At 47.3% G+C, this 17,871-nt stretch overlaps 2 protein-coding genes across 2 annotated transcripts in view; both read left to right on the top strand.

The window, feature by feature from the left end:
• Positions 1 to 4,177, top strand: part of LOC134284900 (uncharacterized) — a 194,001-nt gene extending 189,824 nt beyond the window's left edge. The window contains exons 8-11 of the mRNA XM_062844441.1: positions 1,830 to 1,999; positions 3,574 to 3,764; positions 3,854 to 3,970; positions 4,045 to 4,177. Coding sequence (XP_062700425.1) covers positions 1,830 to 1,999; positions 3,574 to 3,764; positions 3,854 to 3,888 — 396 coding nt within the window. The 3' untranslated portion in view covers positions 3,889 to 3,970; positions 4,045 to 4,177. The remainder of the gene's footprint in view (positions 1 to 1,829; positions 2,000 to 3,573; positions 3,765 to 3,853; positions 3,971 to 4,044) is intronic.
• A 4,492-nt stretch (positions 4,178 to 8,669) lies between these two features.
• LOC134284899 (dihydropyrimidine dehydrogenase [NADP(+)]-like) lies at positions 8,670 to 16,535 on the top strand. The gene is made up of 7 exons (XM_062844439.1): positions 8,670 to 8,825; positions 10,347 to 10,550; positions 12,935 to 14,234; positions 14,291 to 15,813; positions 15,879 to 16,036; positions 16,107 to 16,251; positions 16,433 to 16,535. Exons 2-6 carry the CDS (start codon positions 10,503 to 10,505, stop codon positions 16,192 to 16,194), a joined length of 3,117 nt encoding a protein of 1,038 aa, XP_062700423.1. The 5' UTR covers positions 8,670 to 8,825; positions 10,347 to 10,502; the 3' UTR covers positions 16,195 to 16,251; positions 16,433 to 16,535.
• Positions 16,536 to 17,871: the final 1,336 nt, after the last annotated feature.

The following is a 17,871-nucleotide window of genomic DNA, read 5'->3' as shown; positions in this document are numbered from 1 at the left end:
TGTGTGGAACAATTCCCTACGCAGGAAAATCTCCTTAGTGGTTTTTGGAGAAATCTCAATTTCTGGAGGAATCCCCGAAAAATCTTTGGAGAAAATCCCGGCTGAAACACTTAATATTTTTCTTTAGAAGGAATTCCTAAAAAAAAATCTCTGGAAAAATAAACGAAGTAATTTGCGGACGAATTTTCAAAATACCTTCAAAAAAAATTAGTGGACGAACGTATTTGGTAATCCAGATAGAGTCTGTGAACAAATTTTTAAAGGAATCTTTTCAAGAATTTTTCTAAAGAATTCTGCAACACGTCTCAAACTAATATCTGAAGTGATTTTAATTTTTGGAGAATAATTGGAAGTCCCATAGGGCTATCTGGCGCAATGAGCTGAGAAAAATCTGGAGCTTGAGCTTGATCTTGATTGACGGCCCGTAGGTGCTACTCCAGTATCGCCAGACCAGCTACACTCACACAAGGAACCAATGAGATATGCATTGGCGGACTAGCAGGCATCTTCAGTGTGTGAGCGTTGGTGATCTTCTATGTTTAGACAACAAATGGCGCCTGCCACGTCAAGCTGCAGGTCAATGTGGTGAAGAGGGAGAAAGTGATGATAGCTATCGTTTGTATCCACATCAGACCGAATATACCTCTGCGTCTGCACAAATTCATGCGGATGTGGGAGTGTTGGTGGGATATGGTTGGCAAAGGGTTCACACATTGGTACGTGGATGCCAGGAGTAAGGTGGTAAGGTGATAGAGTTATGTGTTATATTATTCTGAAGATGTGTGGCACAGTTCGCTTGATTGCATGACTCGTGGGAATTATCTGATAGAGTGACACTGTGCTATGAAAGTTTGGAAGGAAGGGAAAATGTCTTTTCAACCCGTTTCTGTTTTAACGATGGCTATGAACATGTGTATATTCATGAGTTGTATATGTAGAGGGGATGGAGAAAGTGTATAGAAAGATACAAAGTATGAGGAAAGGGACGGGCCAGGGATTGAAGCGAAGGCCGTCTGCATAGGCATCAGAAGCGGTAGCCACTAGACCATCAAGTAATTGTACAATGATACATATTGCCCATTTTACTGGCATTTTACCAGGTTTGCTGGTATGTCTGAAACATACTGGAAAAACTTGTAATAAGAAGGCACAAAATGTTGCTAACTGACAAATTGAGAGATGAAATTTGTGAAAAAATCGCGTTCTGGATTCGAACCCACGACTCCGTATTCGCTAGACCGGCGCTTTAACCAACTAAGCCACAGAACAGGTAATGGTTCTGCGGAATAGAAAGCCAAACTGACTCCGAAGCCGCACCGTGAACACTCCTATTTCACAAACTCATCTCTCTTTTCGGCTTAGATGTTGTTCCCTGAAGTCGTTCGCGGCGCTAGTGAGCTTGTAGCTCCCAAAGTATATGGAGCGAGAGGGTAGATGTCTGTCTTGTTATTAGCCGTCTTCGATTGTATTCTTATCGCAACAGTACTTTTCCCGAATTTGAAAAACGAAAGAATAATGAGCAAGCTTGTAACATTTCAAATGGTAAACAAATCTAGTTTATTGACATGAAAGGTCGACCTTGACGTGATAAAATTCGACATTTTTCAAATTGGGGATCTAAAAATGTTTCTATCTGACATGCACGGTAATAAAAATTAACTGAAATCAAATCATCGAGGGGCAAGACACAAGACCAAAAAATTTAAAAAATATATACATTCAACCAAAATCAATAAAATCATCGAAAAATGAGCAAACATGTATTCTTGGACGTCTCGTCCGTCCTAGTATCAAAACCTAACTTCTCGCTTCCCTTGCTCTACTTGCAGGTCTACTTGTACTCGCCGGCCTTCGTGTACCAGTACGTCAGCAGCAATGGGATTGCGCTGGTACAGCTGATGGCTTACATCAGCTCGTGCTGCAACCCAATTACCTACTGCTTCATGAACCGTCGCTTCCGGCAGGCGTTCCTCAACATCTTTGGCTGCTATCGGCATCGGTAAGTACGAGAATTTGGCATGTTATTGTTGCCAACGCTTCAACTTTTCATCAATTCTGTAAACTGCTCGTACAAGATTAAATCGACTTTGAACATCCCTAGAAAATGACAGTTTTGTTCTTAGGGACGCTCAAAAAGATTCTGTTTCTTACGAGTGGTCTTTTAAAGTTTACGAAAAATCAATCAGGGCTACTTAATAAACGACGCCTCGCTCACAGCCATAGGCGCCAACTTAGGGGGGGCAAGCATGGTTTTGCCCCCCCAATATTTGACGATTTTGAATGATTTTTCGAATTTCCCATACAAAAAATCAGAAAAACCAGGCTTTGCCCCCCCAATAATTTGACCAAGTTGGCGCGTCTGCTCACAGCAATGGTAAATTTCGAGATATAAATCAATAGAAGACGTTACAGACACTGTCCAATATTGCCACTTCTAGTAAACACCGAACAAAACACAAGTGGACATCTCAAGAGCGAGCGCCGGGCCAGCTTTCGGCTTCAAGCCGAACGCCTAAACGACATTAAATTTTGATTCGGTCTGATAGACTTTCCGCTTCCAATTACGGGGGCACCACGTGCGAGGACTGACACGGGGAACGTCTATACAAATGGCACGCAAGAGTGCCGCCTATCATCCGGGGATGAAAAAACACGCACCAAAATGGCAAGCTTTGGCACTTATGAGCGTGTGAACCGTAAAATATTGGGAGGAATCGGAGTGAGATGTACTGATGCGCTCCGAATGTTTTCAAATTACAAATTTACACAAAAAAAACTCTAGCAGGAACATTTGATACAAAACAAAAAACATTGTGCATAAGTTCAGGCGTTTGTACTGCTGTTATTGTTTTCCGCCTAAAAGTAGAGATGGAATTTTGAAATATTTCATGTTTCGAAAGATTTCTCCTTCGACCTTCTGTTGACAAATTTCATAAATCAAGCGACGAATGTTCAAATCAGTACTCAAATGGTGCATTTTCTACCCGACTTCTCCTCCCTCTCGCGGAGACGAAATCAGACGGACGAAGTTTTATGATCTGGGGAGCACTCATAAGAGGATTTTACCTTGGCACATACCTATCAAGTAAATTGAACAGAAGCCTGCGCTTAATAGGAAAGGGACGATAGCGAACCTTCTGGCGCGAGCACTTATGTACTTTTTTACTACGGAGACTAAGCGAAAAAATGTATGTTTATTACAGCGTCCGTTGCGCATTGTTCAGCGATTAATTTGGAAAATCTCTGCTGTCAATCAAAAACTTACTCGATAAAATTAAGGTGAATCGGGACGCTGTGTTATTTTTCCTATCTTCCCTCTCTTTCTAACAATTTGCCTCGCGATTTTGAAGATGGTAATCTCGATTTCTATCGCACAGATGAGGCTGAAAAACAATCAGCATATGCACTGCAAGTGAGCATACACAATGATAGATTTTTGTTCCATTATTATGAAGTAGAATCTGAGATTACCATCTTAGAAGAAACAGAGCAATGGCGGATATTTCCTCGACCGTCCCGTCCGCCCTTAATGTTATTACTAACCTTGTTTCCGCTGATTCTACTTCATTCCAGCATTTTCCTGTGTTTGTGCTGTTGCTTCCGTTGCGGAGCGGATGATGACCAGCTGGACGGAGATTCCAAGTCAGCCGGATCGAGGGCCAACCCCAATAATACGGCCGGAGCAGGAACCGGCGCAAACAATTCCGACATATCCGGAAACGATTCGCTGGCCTACGCCGGTCGAAGCATCGTCCAGCGCTCCGGTAAGTTTCCCACCTTTTGTCTATGCGTACCTTGATCAGGACTGTCAAAACTAACCAAGGTTTTTAAACATATTTACCCACGCGTGCAGAGATCATGGTTCTGGAATCCGAGGATCGTGTTTAGCACCGGCTCCGACCACGTGACAAGTTCCGTTTCGATCGTCAACTCGATCAGCTCCAATCGGATCGCCCATCAAGTGACGCAGGTTAGTTGTCAAGTAAACTCACATGTCAGCGCGCGTTATTCATCCATTCATTCGTTCTTGTTTTCCGCCCCCAGATCATCGAAACCGACCCCGAGGATGAAACGTTTCGTTTTCGGATCACGTGGTCAAAGTCAGCTTCCTCTACTAGCCAGCCCAAGACTGCTACCGGTTGTGATAGCGAGCGGTACTCGTAAGAAGAACCGCCAGCAGCCCAAAACACCTCAACAACGACGATGTTCGACATTGGATCGAATGTACCCAAGCCCACCCATCTGTTCATATTTACCTTCGTGTGATTCTCCCTTGTGTTTGCTGTTATCCAACGCTAAGTGCTGGCGCTTCGAATTCGAATCGCTCTGCTGGCGATACAGTTCATCAAAACCAATTGCTCGAATTTGATGTTTTTCCACGTTTTACAGATAGATCGAAGATGTATATGTTCATGTTTTAGGATCGATGGCAAATCAAAACCAAAAATACATTTTTGCTCAAAAGTGTGTTGATTCGTAAGTTCTTTGCAGTTTTACTTGTGTGTGTATGCGTTAAGTGTGGAGATGTACTTGTGGAAGACCCCCAAATTGCAATGAAAAAATGACGAATAAAACCAATGTGATAACTGACTGTTGAAGAACAATAGACGGAAACTCAATTTCCGAACTTTTTTTAATATCCGTAATCACTGAAAGTAGGAAAACATCGCCAACTGAATCCCTTTTGCCAACCCTACCTTACAAGCTCATACATATTTTGATTCTTTGTTGACATTAAATGTTTAAATAAATTTTATCAATTCAGAACAGAAACCTCATACCTTGTTATATTTAATGTACCTTGTTCCCCTAGCAGAGTAAAATTTAATAAACGACTCGCAACGTCAGCTTATTAAGCTATTTTACGAGACGTGCTACCGATGGGCCGCTCATTGTTATTGTTTACATTTGATGTTTTTGTTTTCGCGAAAAGTAGCATAACATGTGGTGAGCCCTTAGCGGCGTCGGTGGTGTAGTGGTAAGCGTGGTTGCCTCTCACCCCAGTCGGTCTAGGTTCAATCCTAGTCGACGCCGTCGGTATTTCTGAGACAAAAATATCTGATTACGCCTTCCCTCGGATAGGAAGTAAAGCCGTAGGTCCCGGCCCATGTGTTGATGGGTTCGATATGTAGGGTGTCAGGTGTGTGTGGATGTCTCCCTGACCGTCCGTGTTTAGGCTTAGTACCAGAAATAGGCGGACGTTAAACTAGAGCTGATGCCAAACGGTGTCGGCTCGCCAGAAATAAGAAGAAGAAGAAGAGAAGAAGAAGGTGAGCCCCAATCAGATTTTTGCTGACAGAAATGTTTTGATTTCTAATGTGGCATTTATCAATCCCCCGAGGTGCATGATATCCATAGCAGATGAAAAAAACCTCCCCACGGTCTACGGATATTGATTATAGTGGGCGGATTGACGCATTTTTGCAGATGAATGAACCCCGTTTATTTGATGGGCCTGTGTCACATGTTATGCTAGCGAAAATGTAAATAAATGGGCCCAGCGGTTGGACTTCAAAACTGGAAAACATTCAAAAAACAGCTGATTTGAAACGTCTCATAAAATGCCTTATGTGTTTTTACGATTGTCTTCGATAATCCTGTATTTTCCCGGTGATATTGTTAGTGCAGTTGAAAATCGGAATTTTTGACACGCGAAAATCGATTTTTCTCCTTAACAGTTTGTCGGACGTACGTCGAGCACAGTGCGCTGGATAGAGGGCCAGGTCCTCTGTCCAGCGCACTACGTCCGACGTTAGGTTCCACGTATGGATTTTGAGAAAATTCGATTGTCAGGTGTGGAGAAACTTCGGATTTCAACCGCGACAATAGTTCACGGACGTAATTTCACTTCGTAACCTACTTTTCAAAACAACTTTTCTAGCTTTTGTTTACTTTCTTTTATGATGTGAACACTGATCGGTTTATGCTGCTATCTTTGTAAGAATCTGTTGTACTTCTTTATTCAAGGAAACTTAAGAACTTGAGAAAATTCTGACAATGCTAGGTAACAGCATTCCTCCCTTCTTATTTCCAGTCCAGAACAGGTACGGCTCGAATATTGAAGGCATACTGAGGCCGAACCGAAGGAGGCTCTGGAATGGAATCGGGTGGTTGTTGGTCATCTTCATCCTGCTGCGAGTCGGATTGACTTACTTCTACTTCGGAATCAGCTTGCTCGGAATGAGCCGAAACTACTCCATCTTCCTCAGATTCCTCACCGGCTGCCGGATTGGCAGCTGCTGGCAATTCTTCAAGTATTGTTCTGGATTGTGGTCCAACTTGATGAATTAGTGTTCCAGGCACTTCTGGTGGTCTTGAGGATTGTAGGCCAAACAATACAACAAGAATTCCTAGCGGTGCCGAATCTTCTTCCATGGAAGCCTTTTCACTGGAACGGAATTTGAGTTGGTTGGAGTGACTTCGGATGAGCTTCTTCCGCCCGTGCCAGTCGTCCATGAGCACATTGTAATTGACACGTCCGATGACTTCGATGATTACGCCGGAAGCCCACTGCCACTTCGTGTTGCTTGGCGTAGACCTCGTCACCTTTCTTGAAATCACGTGGAACCGCACCATGCTTGCGATGATTGCGGACCACGGGCTTCAGTGCAGAATTGCCGCTCCGATGAGCCGTCGGAACGTCGAAGGGAAGGTTCGAAAAAAAACAGCTTCTTCGAAGTGCATGGTTGTCGGCCCGCAGTGAGATATCAAAGAGTTCTCCTCACAGCGACCAGTCAATCAGTTTGATAGCTGCTGCGATTACGACAGTCGTGTAGAACATCCAGAACTGTCTTGATGTTCCGACCAAGCATCTGCTGCGAAAGTTGGAAAGGAGTCTCGTCCGGATGTCAGTGTCCTTGGAAGATCGTAACCCGCAGATGAAAATCAGGCTCTTGAATTGATCCGCCGTGATGTTGCTGAGGTCGAAGTCTTCGCAGCACGTATTGACCGTTCCAGCGTGCGTCAGGAAATCGTCGACGTCGTTCCTGGCCAACTGGAAACACAGGTAGCGCTTGCTGAGCAACGTTTCTTCACCGTCTCCTCGAATGTGTAGTCACGGCGGTGGCTTGGCAGCACGAAATTGACGTACTTATCGTGGACAAGCACGCTGAGGATCCGCAGCAACAATCGCACTTTCGCAGCATCGTCCAACTTCGCGCCGTCCTTCAGGAAGAGGTCTTCGTACTTCCGGTACCAACGGTCGAAAACGAGACCATTCTCCGGGTCGTACACGAACTCCCGGATGTTGGAAGCCAGAGATTCGGTGATAAATTCCGGACTATCCGTGGGCCGATGGGAACCGTTTTCTTGAATGCCGAAGCGTTCCATCATCTGCATCATCCGAGCGTTTTGTTCCGCCATCTGCCAATTCTGGTCCAGGATTTGCTGGTAGAGGTCTTAAATGTGGGCTTCTCCAGATTTTGCCATCCTCATTCTTGATTCAGCTTCTTACGTTACTTCTCGTCGCCAAATGTTGTATTTCTCTTGGTATTTCTTTATTCAAGGAAACTTAAAAACTAGAGAAAATTCTGACAATGCTAGGTATTTATAACCCGAGTTTGTTTACCCGTTGGGCTTCTCCAGATTTTACCATCCTGATTCTTGATTCAGCAGCTCTTCCTCCAACGGTGGATTCATTACTTCTCGTCGCCAAATGTTGTATTTCTTTATTCAAGGAAACTTAAAAACTAGAGAAAATTCTGACAATGCTAGGTATTTACAACCCGAGTTTGTTTACCCGTTGCTAAGAGTTATGCCGTTTTTCTTTTTTAACCTGGGTTGGAACTGGATTGGCGGAAAATGTGTAAACAAACAACGTCAAACAAACTTTAGTACAAGCGAAACCGAAGTCGGGTTGGGGTTGAAACTGTGATCTGATCCAGTTCCAACCCAGGTTGGAACTGGATAATAAAGAAAAACGGCATTACTATTGTCGTTTTCGTTTTTGATTCAGTTCCAACCTGGGTTGGAACTGGATCAGATCACAGTTTCAACCCCAACCCGACTTCGGTTTCGCTTGTACTAAAGTTTGTTTGACGTTGTTTGTTTACACATTTTCCGCCGATCCAGTTCCAACCCAGGTTCAAAAACGAATTCGACATATGGGTTGCTAGCCAACATCAATTGCAATTCAAATTAATTCAATGATTGCTTTGATACTCTCCAACAGAATCTACCTTACCAGATCTATGATCTAAAGTAAACGAGAGAGTAGCACTTCCCCATTTCCTTCTGTATAGGTAAGAGAAAACTCCCAACACGTTTACAGCCTGTACTTGCTCAGCTGACTAAAACGTGACTTGATTATTATGTCATTTGCCTTGCACTATCCCTTCCTCACACATTCACCTTCACCTATATCGTCAAACCAGCAGTGATCATGCTTGTCAAGTGCATCGTACAGCAACCCGCGCCCAACAAGCGTCAATCATACTGCCAATCATCCGTCTATCCTCCTGTCCTGATGCAGCAGTGACCGTAAAACGCGCACTCTATTTATTTAGAATGGACTGACACAAAGGGAAATGCCGTTAGTCCTCTCGCTCGTCGGACGAGAGCGGGAGAGAGTCTCTAGGTTAGCTCTCTCTTCGTGGCAGCGCGGTATCAGTGAGCGGATTGCGCACACAACTCCAAATCTGCGCAGAACACTGATAACCGGCCTACTATCTAGCGCAAACCGAGCAAGGTTTCTATCCGAGTGCGAAGCATGCTACGATGCGATAGGACGGCCTGCGCGAACGACTAGCAGGACTGTCGTGGTTAGGCGACAACTCTAGCTAGCCAGGAACCATCAGTCTAATCGTGACCGTCGAACCGTTTGGAAGGTTAGTATCGTGGCTCCCCTTATACCTAACCTAGTGGGGATGATTACTTGGAGAAAAGTTGGGAGTGAAAGAGTGTTCTCTAGTGTTTCGGGACTTTGAAAATTCTTCCACGTCAGAAGAGCTTGCGCAGGATTTGGAGGCTGAGTGAAATTGCGGACGACAGCGTGGCAGCAATCCGTGAAATTGATATCGTTAAGAGGCTTTCCAGATGATGGGACTAGGCGAAGGCGCGCGGAGACAGTCGAATCACCTGCTTGGAAGAGGCGCAGAATGAATAATTGGTTCAAGTGGTGGTTGGGCGCCCGCATGTGGACCAGATACCAGAACAGAGCGAACGTAGTAGGCCAATAAATTACGTTTGATTAATTCATGTAATGCGACGATGGCGGTGACGTCGCGACGGCGAAGAACGTACGGAATCCGATCATGCTGGGTGGCCTGGCGTTTCGTTCTGTCCAATTAGAATTAGGCGCGTGAAATGAATGTGAAATTTGCGCCTCACGTGGTCCTCATATAGCAGCAAGCTGCGGCATAATTCCTCGCGACGATATGAATTATTATCCGAACATAGCAAGCGCCATCACGTCTTATTGCGACGTGTAACGCCTACTATGATTGGAAGAAAAACAAGAACACGGCACGGCGATACACGAGCAGCGTGTCCGCTAGAAGTTAGAACATAGGCGAAAAAATCGCGAACAGGTTTCGACGCTCAAGGCCGCGTCCGATACAAATGTGACACCCGCAGTATTATTAGGGGAGATCGGGGTTGAACGTACCCCTTTGAGGAATAACTCGATTTAAGCCCTGAATCATTGTTTTGGAAAAATGTTATATAAATACAGTAGACGTTCGATAAGTGCAGCATGTTTACGTTTCAGTTACCGAATGAAATTCGCTAACTGCAACGACTGACAGCCGTCAAACAGTTGTCAAATGCTGCTGGACGCAGCCAGTCAAAAACATCGCAATGCAGCTGTAGTGCATCCGAAAAACATCGCAACTCTGTTGACGTTTTGTTTTTGACAGATAGCGGTGCGATAACTGCAAAATAGTTGCACTTAGCGGACTTGCAGTTAAACCGTTTGCACCGAGCGAACGTCTACTGTATTTCTATTGTTTTGCTTGTGGAACTTTGTAATAGACAACTATTAGTATCGGAAAGATATCAAGGTGGATCATTTTACCCCAACGGCGCGTATCAAGCCGAGTCCCCCTATTCCCCCTACATATTGTCTTGTCACCGGGGACAACCGCGAAGCGAGCATGGAAACACGGGAGAACTTTTTTTTTTCGACGCGCTTGATGATAGCTGTTTTTTTATTCAAAATACTGCTCGGATAACAGTCAGACAGACAGCTCCGCTTTGTGTTGAGCAGAGCGCGAGAAACAACAAAAACCTGACAAATGTCCTACGTGCTCCGACCAGCCGTTATCATCGCATCGGGGGTGTTCTGTTGCCAGGGAAACATCAACGCTTCCCGCCCGTTCATTGACTTTGATTTCTATTTTCGTCTGTAGGTAAATAAACCCCCCGATTGTTTCATCGAACGATTATCTTCGAGCACACTCGATAAGAGGGTGTGCTAATCGCCTGGCATCGTACGAGATCGGTCAACTGATTTTTGTATCTGCTTATCTAACACCACCACCTGTCGGAGGGAAAAACATCTCAGCATGAGTTGTGCTAGTGTTTTGACCAGCAAGGATTTGCCGGACATCGAGGTAAGTGAATTAGCACGGCCTTCTGCGTTATTTTTTCTGCATCATCATCATCATATCACCGTTTTTGATTCTATCAACTGTGCAATCATAGTGCTCTAATTAAACACGTAAACAAGTTGTTTTGACAATGTTTGTACGGTTGTTTGAAAACAACACAGCGCAGTAGGCGCGCGCGAGACTCGAATGAACAGGGTTAACGTCCCGGTCCCATGCAGTAATGAAGGCGTGGGCCCTCCGGGCTTGAAAAGGGTTCTAAACATTGTTCTGTTTATTTACTTACTCCATTTACGCATTATTTGTGGGGAAAATGGGGTAAAATGTGACATTTGTGACAAAACTGCTTGACATTTTGACAAATGTTATACCCCTCGTTCGAAAAGAAGCCTTCTTTGACATCCAAAGAAAGAATGATTTATTTCATGGACTTATCCGTGGTTTTCTTTTTTAATCGGGTTACTAGGTAATTCTTTTCTTTAAACGTGGACACTGTTTACACAAAATGACATATTTATGAACTTCTAATGACCGGAAGTTCACTGGATGTTCACCGGATGCGAGATGTGATGGACTTATCCACCGATAAACCGAGTTCATCGCGGTCCAAGAATTTGGCCACTAGAGCGGGGCCGCTTCCAATCGGAATTGAACGACTTCCAATCAGAATTGAACAATTCTGATTGGGAATGGTCCCGCTCTAGTGTCAAAATTCTCGGACCGTGATGAATTCAGTTCATTGGTGGATAAGTCCATAAATAGTTTTATTCCGTTTTTCTTTTTGAAACTGGGTTGGAACTGGATTGGCGGAAAATGTGTAAGCAAACAAACTCAAACAAACTTTAGTACAAGCGAAACCGGAGTCGGATTGGGGTTGAAACTGTGATCTTATCCAGTTCCAACCCAGGTTGGAACTGGATCAAAAAGAAAAACGGCATTAGTAAACATGACCCGCAGTTACCGGTTCATTTCTTGCTGTTAGTTGGCGTGAGTTGGACGATTCTGATTAGAAATGGCGCTAGTGTCAACATTCTCGGACTGAGTGAATTCTGTTCACTTGTGGATAAGTCCATGGACTTATCCACCGATAAACCGAATTCATCGCGGTCCGAGAATTTTGACACTATGGACTTATCCACCGATGAACCGAATTCATCGCGGTCCGAGAATTTTGACCCTAGAGAATCGTCCAATTCTGATTGGAAACGGCCCCGCTCTAATGTCAAAATTCTCGGACCACGATGAATGCGGTTCATCGTTGGATAGGTCCATTGCGGGGCCGTTTCCAATCAGAATTGAACGATTCTGATTGGGAATGGCCTCGCTCTAGTGTCAAAATTCTCGGACCGCGATGAATTCGGTTCATCGGTGAATAAATCCATAAATAATGGACTTATCCACCAATGAATCGAATTCATCGCAGTCCGAGAATTTTGACACTAGAGCGGGGCCGTTCCAATCAGAATTGGACGATTCTGATTGGAACAGACCCCGCTCTAGTGTCAAAATTCTCGGACCGCGATGAATTTGGTTCATCGGTGGATAAGTCCATTCTGATTTTGATCGATCAAGTAAGTGTCGTGATGTCCGGACGAACCTAAATGAACTTTCAACTCCCATTTGCAGGTTGTCAATGCAGTGTTGTCTTGCTTACCTTTCAACATTTTCCAGTCTCAAAACATTTCCCTTCTATTTCGCATTCTTCACCGTTATCCCCGCTCGGGGACAGTTCGCAATCAATCTCAACTGACCTTGTTATTCATATGATTGGACGCGATTGATGCCGACTAGCAGCTGTAATTCGCCACATATATTTGAAGTAGATTGGGTGGGGACTGACAACACGCGATAACCGACTACGACGACGTCAAAACCTCGGCCAAAGCGCGGGCCAATATTGATGAACCCCATTCCTGTTCGAAGAGGCACACACGCGAGTGCGATAGGATGACGGACGGCGGCCAGCCAGCCAGTCAGTGTGGTGTGTGGTAGCAGATAGTGAAATGGCGATGAGTTCTCTTATCAGCCGACCATTATCTCAGTTTTTATGATACCTCTTATTACTCCGAAGAATTAGCTTTAGTAAATAGACGCTGGCTTTTGGCAACAAGTTGCCTATGAGATAACCTCGGTTGAATTCGGTAATTTAGATAAGAGATATTGCAAAAATTAAAATTATGTCATAGGGTGCGGCCCCTATTGTTTGCATTGTTTCAGGAATTTTGTTTTTCCAGTACCTTTCCATTGAGTTAAAAGTAAGAATAGCATGGAATGGTCTCACCTTACATTAACGTCATACCTTTTCATCAAGGATAAGATGATGATCTTTAGTAAACATCACATCTTCCAAAGTACTTCACACTAATTTCCTTTCAAACCCCTCAACGCAGAGCCTGTTGGCCCTCAACCCGCGCGTCAAGTCCCACGGATCGCTAGTGCCGACCACCGTGACCAAGGTCAACAAGAAGCACTGGAAGCGGAACACCGACCGGTCCTGTACGAGCTGCACTCCGCTGACCAATGACTTCTCGGACATCAAGCACACGACCCTGTCGGAGCGTGCGGCCCTACGCGAAGCGGCCCGCTGCCTCAAGTGCGCCGACGCTCCGTGCCAGAAGTCCTGCCCGACCCAGCTGGACATCAAGAGCTTTATCACCAGCATTGCCAACAAGAACTACTACGGTGCGGCGAAGGCCATCTTCTCGGACAACCCGCTGGGGCTGACCTGCGGCATGGTGTGCCCAACTTCGGACCTCTGCGTTGGCGGCTGCAACCTGCAAGCGGCCGAAGAAGGCGCCATCAATATCGGAGGCCTACAGCAGTTCGCCACCGAAGTCTTCAAACGGATGGGACTGCACCAGATCGTCCCACCGAACGTGGCTCCCCTCAAGTTCCCGAACAAGAAGGTAGCCCTTCTCGGAGGTGGACCTGCATCGCTGTCCTGTGCCACGTTCCTGGGTCGTCTCGGCTACAAGGACATCACCATCTACGAACGCCGCAGCTACCTTGGAGGCCTCAGCTCTGCCGAAATCCCCCAATACCGTCTACCCATCGAAGTTGTCGACTTCGAAATCCAACTCGTCAAAGATCTAGGCGTTAAGATCGAGACTGGACGTTCCCTATCAACCAGTGACCTCACTGTTCAAGGTCTCCTCGACTCCGGAAACGACGCCGTGTTCCTTGGAATCGGACTTCCCCAACCCAAAATCGATAAGATATTCGAAGGCCTCACCCCAGAGCAAGGCTTCTACACGTCCAAGAACTTCTTACCGCAGGTGTCCGACGGAAGCAAGCCCGGTCTTTGCCCGTGCAAAGCAACAGCTGCCCAAGCCCTGCCCGCTCTTTCCGGTAACGTGATCGTCCTGGGCGCTGGCGACACCGCTTTCGATTGCGCCACTTCGGCACTTCGCTGTGGTGCCCGCCGGGTGTTCGTCTGCTTCCGCAGAGGCAACAACAACATCCGCGCCGTACCGGAAGAGGTCGAGCTGGCTCGCGAGGAACGCTGTGAGTTCATCCCGTTCATGGCCCCGAAGGAGGTGATCATGAAGGACGGAAAGATCGCCGCGCTGGAGTTCTTCCGCACCGAACAGGACGACGCAGGCAACTGGATACAGGACCCGGATCAAATCACCCGTTTGAAGGCCAACTACGTCATCTCCGCTTTCGGGTCCGGATTGAGTGATAAAGATAGTGAGTTGAATTGCTGCCTCAAGTTTACGCGACTTAACCTTCTTTTCCAATTCCAGCGATCGACGCCCTTAGCCCAGTCCCGCTGAACCGCTGGAACCTCCCTGAAGTGAACTCCAAGACACAGCAAACCCCAGTCCAATCCGTATTCTGCGGAGGTGATCTGGCCGGAGCCGCAGAAACCACCGTAGAATCCGTCAACGATGGCAAAACTGCCGCCTGGTACATCCATTGCTACCTCCAAGGCATTCCCTTCGAAACCACCCCAAGGCTCCCACTGTTTTACACCGAGATCGACAATGTCGACCTTTCGGTAGAGGTCTGCGGCGTAAAGTTTGAGAATCCCTTCGGATTGGCCTCGGCTCCTCCAACCACGGCTACCGCTATGATCCGCCGCGCTTTCGAGCAAGGTTGGGGCTTTGCCGTCACCAAGACCTTTGCCCTCGACAAGGACATGGTGACCAACGTCAGTCCACGTATCGTGCGAGGTGTCACCTCCGGGCACACCTTCGGACCGCAGCAGGGTGCCTTCCTGAACATCGAGCTGATTTCAGAAAAGTGCGCCGACTATTGGCTCACAGGTATTCAGGAGCTCAAACGTGACTTCCCAACCAAGGTAGTCATCGCCAGTATCATGTGCACGTACAACGAGGAGGACTGGACCGAACTGGCCAAGCGTGCGGAAGCCGCTGGAGCCGATATGCTCGAGCTAAACCTCTCATGCCCCCACGGCATGGGAGAATCCGGCATGGGCTTAGCCTGCGGTCAAGACCCCAAGCTGGTCTACAACATCTCCCTCTGGGTTCGCGCAGCCGTCAAAATTCCGTTCTTCGTCAAACTTACGCCGAACATCACGGACATCGTGTCGATCGCACAAGCCGCTCAGCGAGGCAAAGCGGACGGAGTCTCCGCCATCAACACCGTACAGGGATTGATGTCCCTCAAGGCGGACACTACTCCATGGCCGGCGGTGGGCGTTGAAAAGCGCACCACCTACGGAGGTGTCTCCGGAAACGCAACTCGTCCACAAGCCCTTCGAGCTATCTCTCTGATCGGCAACAAAATGCCCGGATTCCCAATCTGCGGCATCGGTGGCATTGACTCGGCTGACGTTGCCCTGCAGTTCATTCAATGTGGCGCTCCCATCCTGCAAATCTGCTCCTCGATCCAGAACCAGGACTTCACCGTCGTTGAAGACTACATCCTTGGCCTGAAGGCTCTGCTGTACCTGAAGTCGAACCCTCCACCGGAGAGCCTAGCGTGGGACGGTCAGTCGCCTCCACTGCAGAAGCTCCAAAAGGGTAAGCCCGTTGCACCCTTGAAGGACGACGACGGTAAGCCACTGTTACACTTTGGCGAGTATAAGAAGAAGCGCGAGGAGAAGCTGGCTCAGATGCGGCTGGAGAAGGGCCCGATGTGGGATCCATGTGCCGAAGAAGTTGAAGCCGTTACGAACGGAGACGTTGCAAAGCAGTCGAATCCTGCGCCAAAGATCAAGGACGTTTTGGGAGCCGCTCTGCCGAAGGTCGGCTCGTACAAGAGCTTGGACAACAAAAAGCAGGTTGTGGCGCTGATCGATGATGTAAGTTGTTACAGACATGACTTTTGTATGTTCTCACTGACGGCATTTTTTTCGTTCTTTCTCAGGACCTCTGCATCAACTGTGGCAAGTGCTACATGACCTGTGCTGACTCTGGCTACCAGGCAATCCAATTCGACTCGGTGACGCATCTGCCGCACGTGACGGACGATTGCACTGGATGTAATCTGTGCCTCTCCGTTTGTCCCATCATCGATTGTATTAGGTGAGATGCAACTTTAAAATATGAGTACTTGATGATTACTCACATTTTTTTTTTCTTTTCCATTTTCCAGCATGGTTCCGAAGAAAATCCCCCACGTGATTAAACGAGGACATATCAACAAAAACGTGTCGGTGCATGCTCTATCGCCGTCGCAGTGACCGCAACAGCCGGGAGTGATTCTCAAGCAATAGTTTCAATCGAGATTTCAACATTCCAGAGATAAAACCAAGGGGAATGACATATCCTTTTCTAACCGGAATATCCGCATTTATCCGTTTCTAACCGTCGCTAACCGTGTCTAACCGCTGCTCACTTAGCAGCTCGCTTAGCAACGGTTAGCGACGGTTAGAAACGGATAAATGCGGATATTCCGGTTAGAAAAGGATATGTCATTCCCCTTGGATAAAACAAAGCTTATTATTTGCAGTACACTTACGGGTCAAAGTTTTTCAGTTCAAAAATTGTATATTCAATAAATAAATATCTTGCATTTATGTCATATTTGAGTTTCTCAACCGCAGGATAGCGATACTTATCCAGCATTTTACGGGCGCTCGCGGCCCACTTTCTGTTAGAGATCTGGCGATTGATGATCCATCAGCTGCCTAACAGGCCCAATATCAACTCGGTTGATCCCTACAGAAAGTTAACAAATTTATTTCTGGCAGCCATTAACGTTCGTAAAATGTGAAACTAAATTTGACCCCGGGAGTTTCTTGCGCCGTCCCAGACGGGGACGGGCCAAAGCCCCAAGCGGCTGGTCTAGAGCCAGCGGCCGCTTCCGGGGTGGGCACTCAAGGCCTCTTCCGACTCCCGGGTCCCAGGGCGTTTCCGATGGGGGAGCTTTCGGTGGGGTTGGTCCTAGAAAAAATTATGGGAATTACCTTTTACAAATTTATTTCCTCCAGAGGGGCGTCGCACAGCTGAAGGGGGTGCACAGGTACACAGATTCCGTCGGCGGTCGGTCGTGTCGCCGGTGGGTGCACCGGGCCGCGGTGTCGGGTGGGCGGAAGAAAGGCGCAGTTCTCCTGCGCAGCAATCGGCATCCAGGCACAGGCCGAAACTGGGATCGTCCTCGAAGGCTTTCGGTTCCAAGAGCGGTCGAATCCGGAACAAACTTCAGATTCCCGGAAGGTGGCCGGAGAGCGGCCGAAAGTACTCACGGAAATCGGCTGGTGTGCTGAACAGCTGGGCTTGATTCACCTCGCCGGATTGGCGGAACATTCGGGGAAGAACCAAAGAGCGCTGCGGTTGGCGGGCCACGTGGGATCCACGAGGCAGTTCCACGCGGAGGTGCCTGTCACTGACCGGCGGACGTAATTGTCTGGCCGGAGGAACGAGCGGGCGAAACAGCGAGTGGCACGGTCGATTTTAACTTCGGTAGGCCCTCCAAGGAGTGCCTTCACGGGTGACGTCGTCGGGGCTCCGTCGCAAGGTTATCGGGACTGATGGGCCGGCCTTGGCCGCCGCGGGTGGTCGTCGGGCGACTGCGTGCCGTAAGCCGCACGTGGCGTGGTGCTGGCTCAAGATCCAGATTCCCGTTTAGAAGTGGGAAGAAACGGAGGCATACACTTCGAATAACTATCACGACTCGTCGATAAAAAGGATCACTTCCAAAACTGCAGAAGGATTTCACTGGTACTCGACTTTCCACACTCGGTATTAACACCTCTTTTCGGTTCAGGGGGTAACGAATGACTAACCCCGATCCTTCGCAGTTGCCCATCTCCCAGTCTTCTTGCCCGGTTTTCTCTCCGAGTTTTCAGCACTCTCGGTGTTTCCGCCCATATCGCCGTCCACTTCAGGTGGATGCCGAAATTCACCACCTTTTCCAC

Source organism: Aedes albopictus, chromosome 1 (genome assembly GCF_035046485.1).
Source record: "Aedes albopictus strain Foshan chromosome 1, AalbF5, whole genome shotgun sequence".
Taxonomy (NCBI): Eukaryota; Metazoa; Arthropoda; class Insecta; order Diptera; family Culicidae; genus Aedes; species Aedes albopictus.
This window is presented reverse-complemented; position numbering and strand designations above follow the sequence as displayed.

Bases quoted from the DNA above. Each gene is read 5' to 3' on its own strand.
- LOC134284899 (XM_062844439.1), top strand. From the start codon at position 10,503: ATGAGTTGTGCTAGTGTTTTGACCAGCAAGGATTTGCCGGACATCGAG. The intron at 14,235-14,290 runs GTGAGTTGAATT...TTCCAATTCCAG, and splicing joins CGGATTGAGTGATAAAGATA to CGATCGACGCCCTTAGCCCA. The intron at 15,814-15,878 runs GTAAGTTGTTAC...GTTCTTTCTCAG, and splicing joins TTGTGGCGCTGATCGATGAT to GACCTCTGCATCAACTGTGG.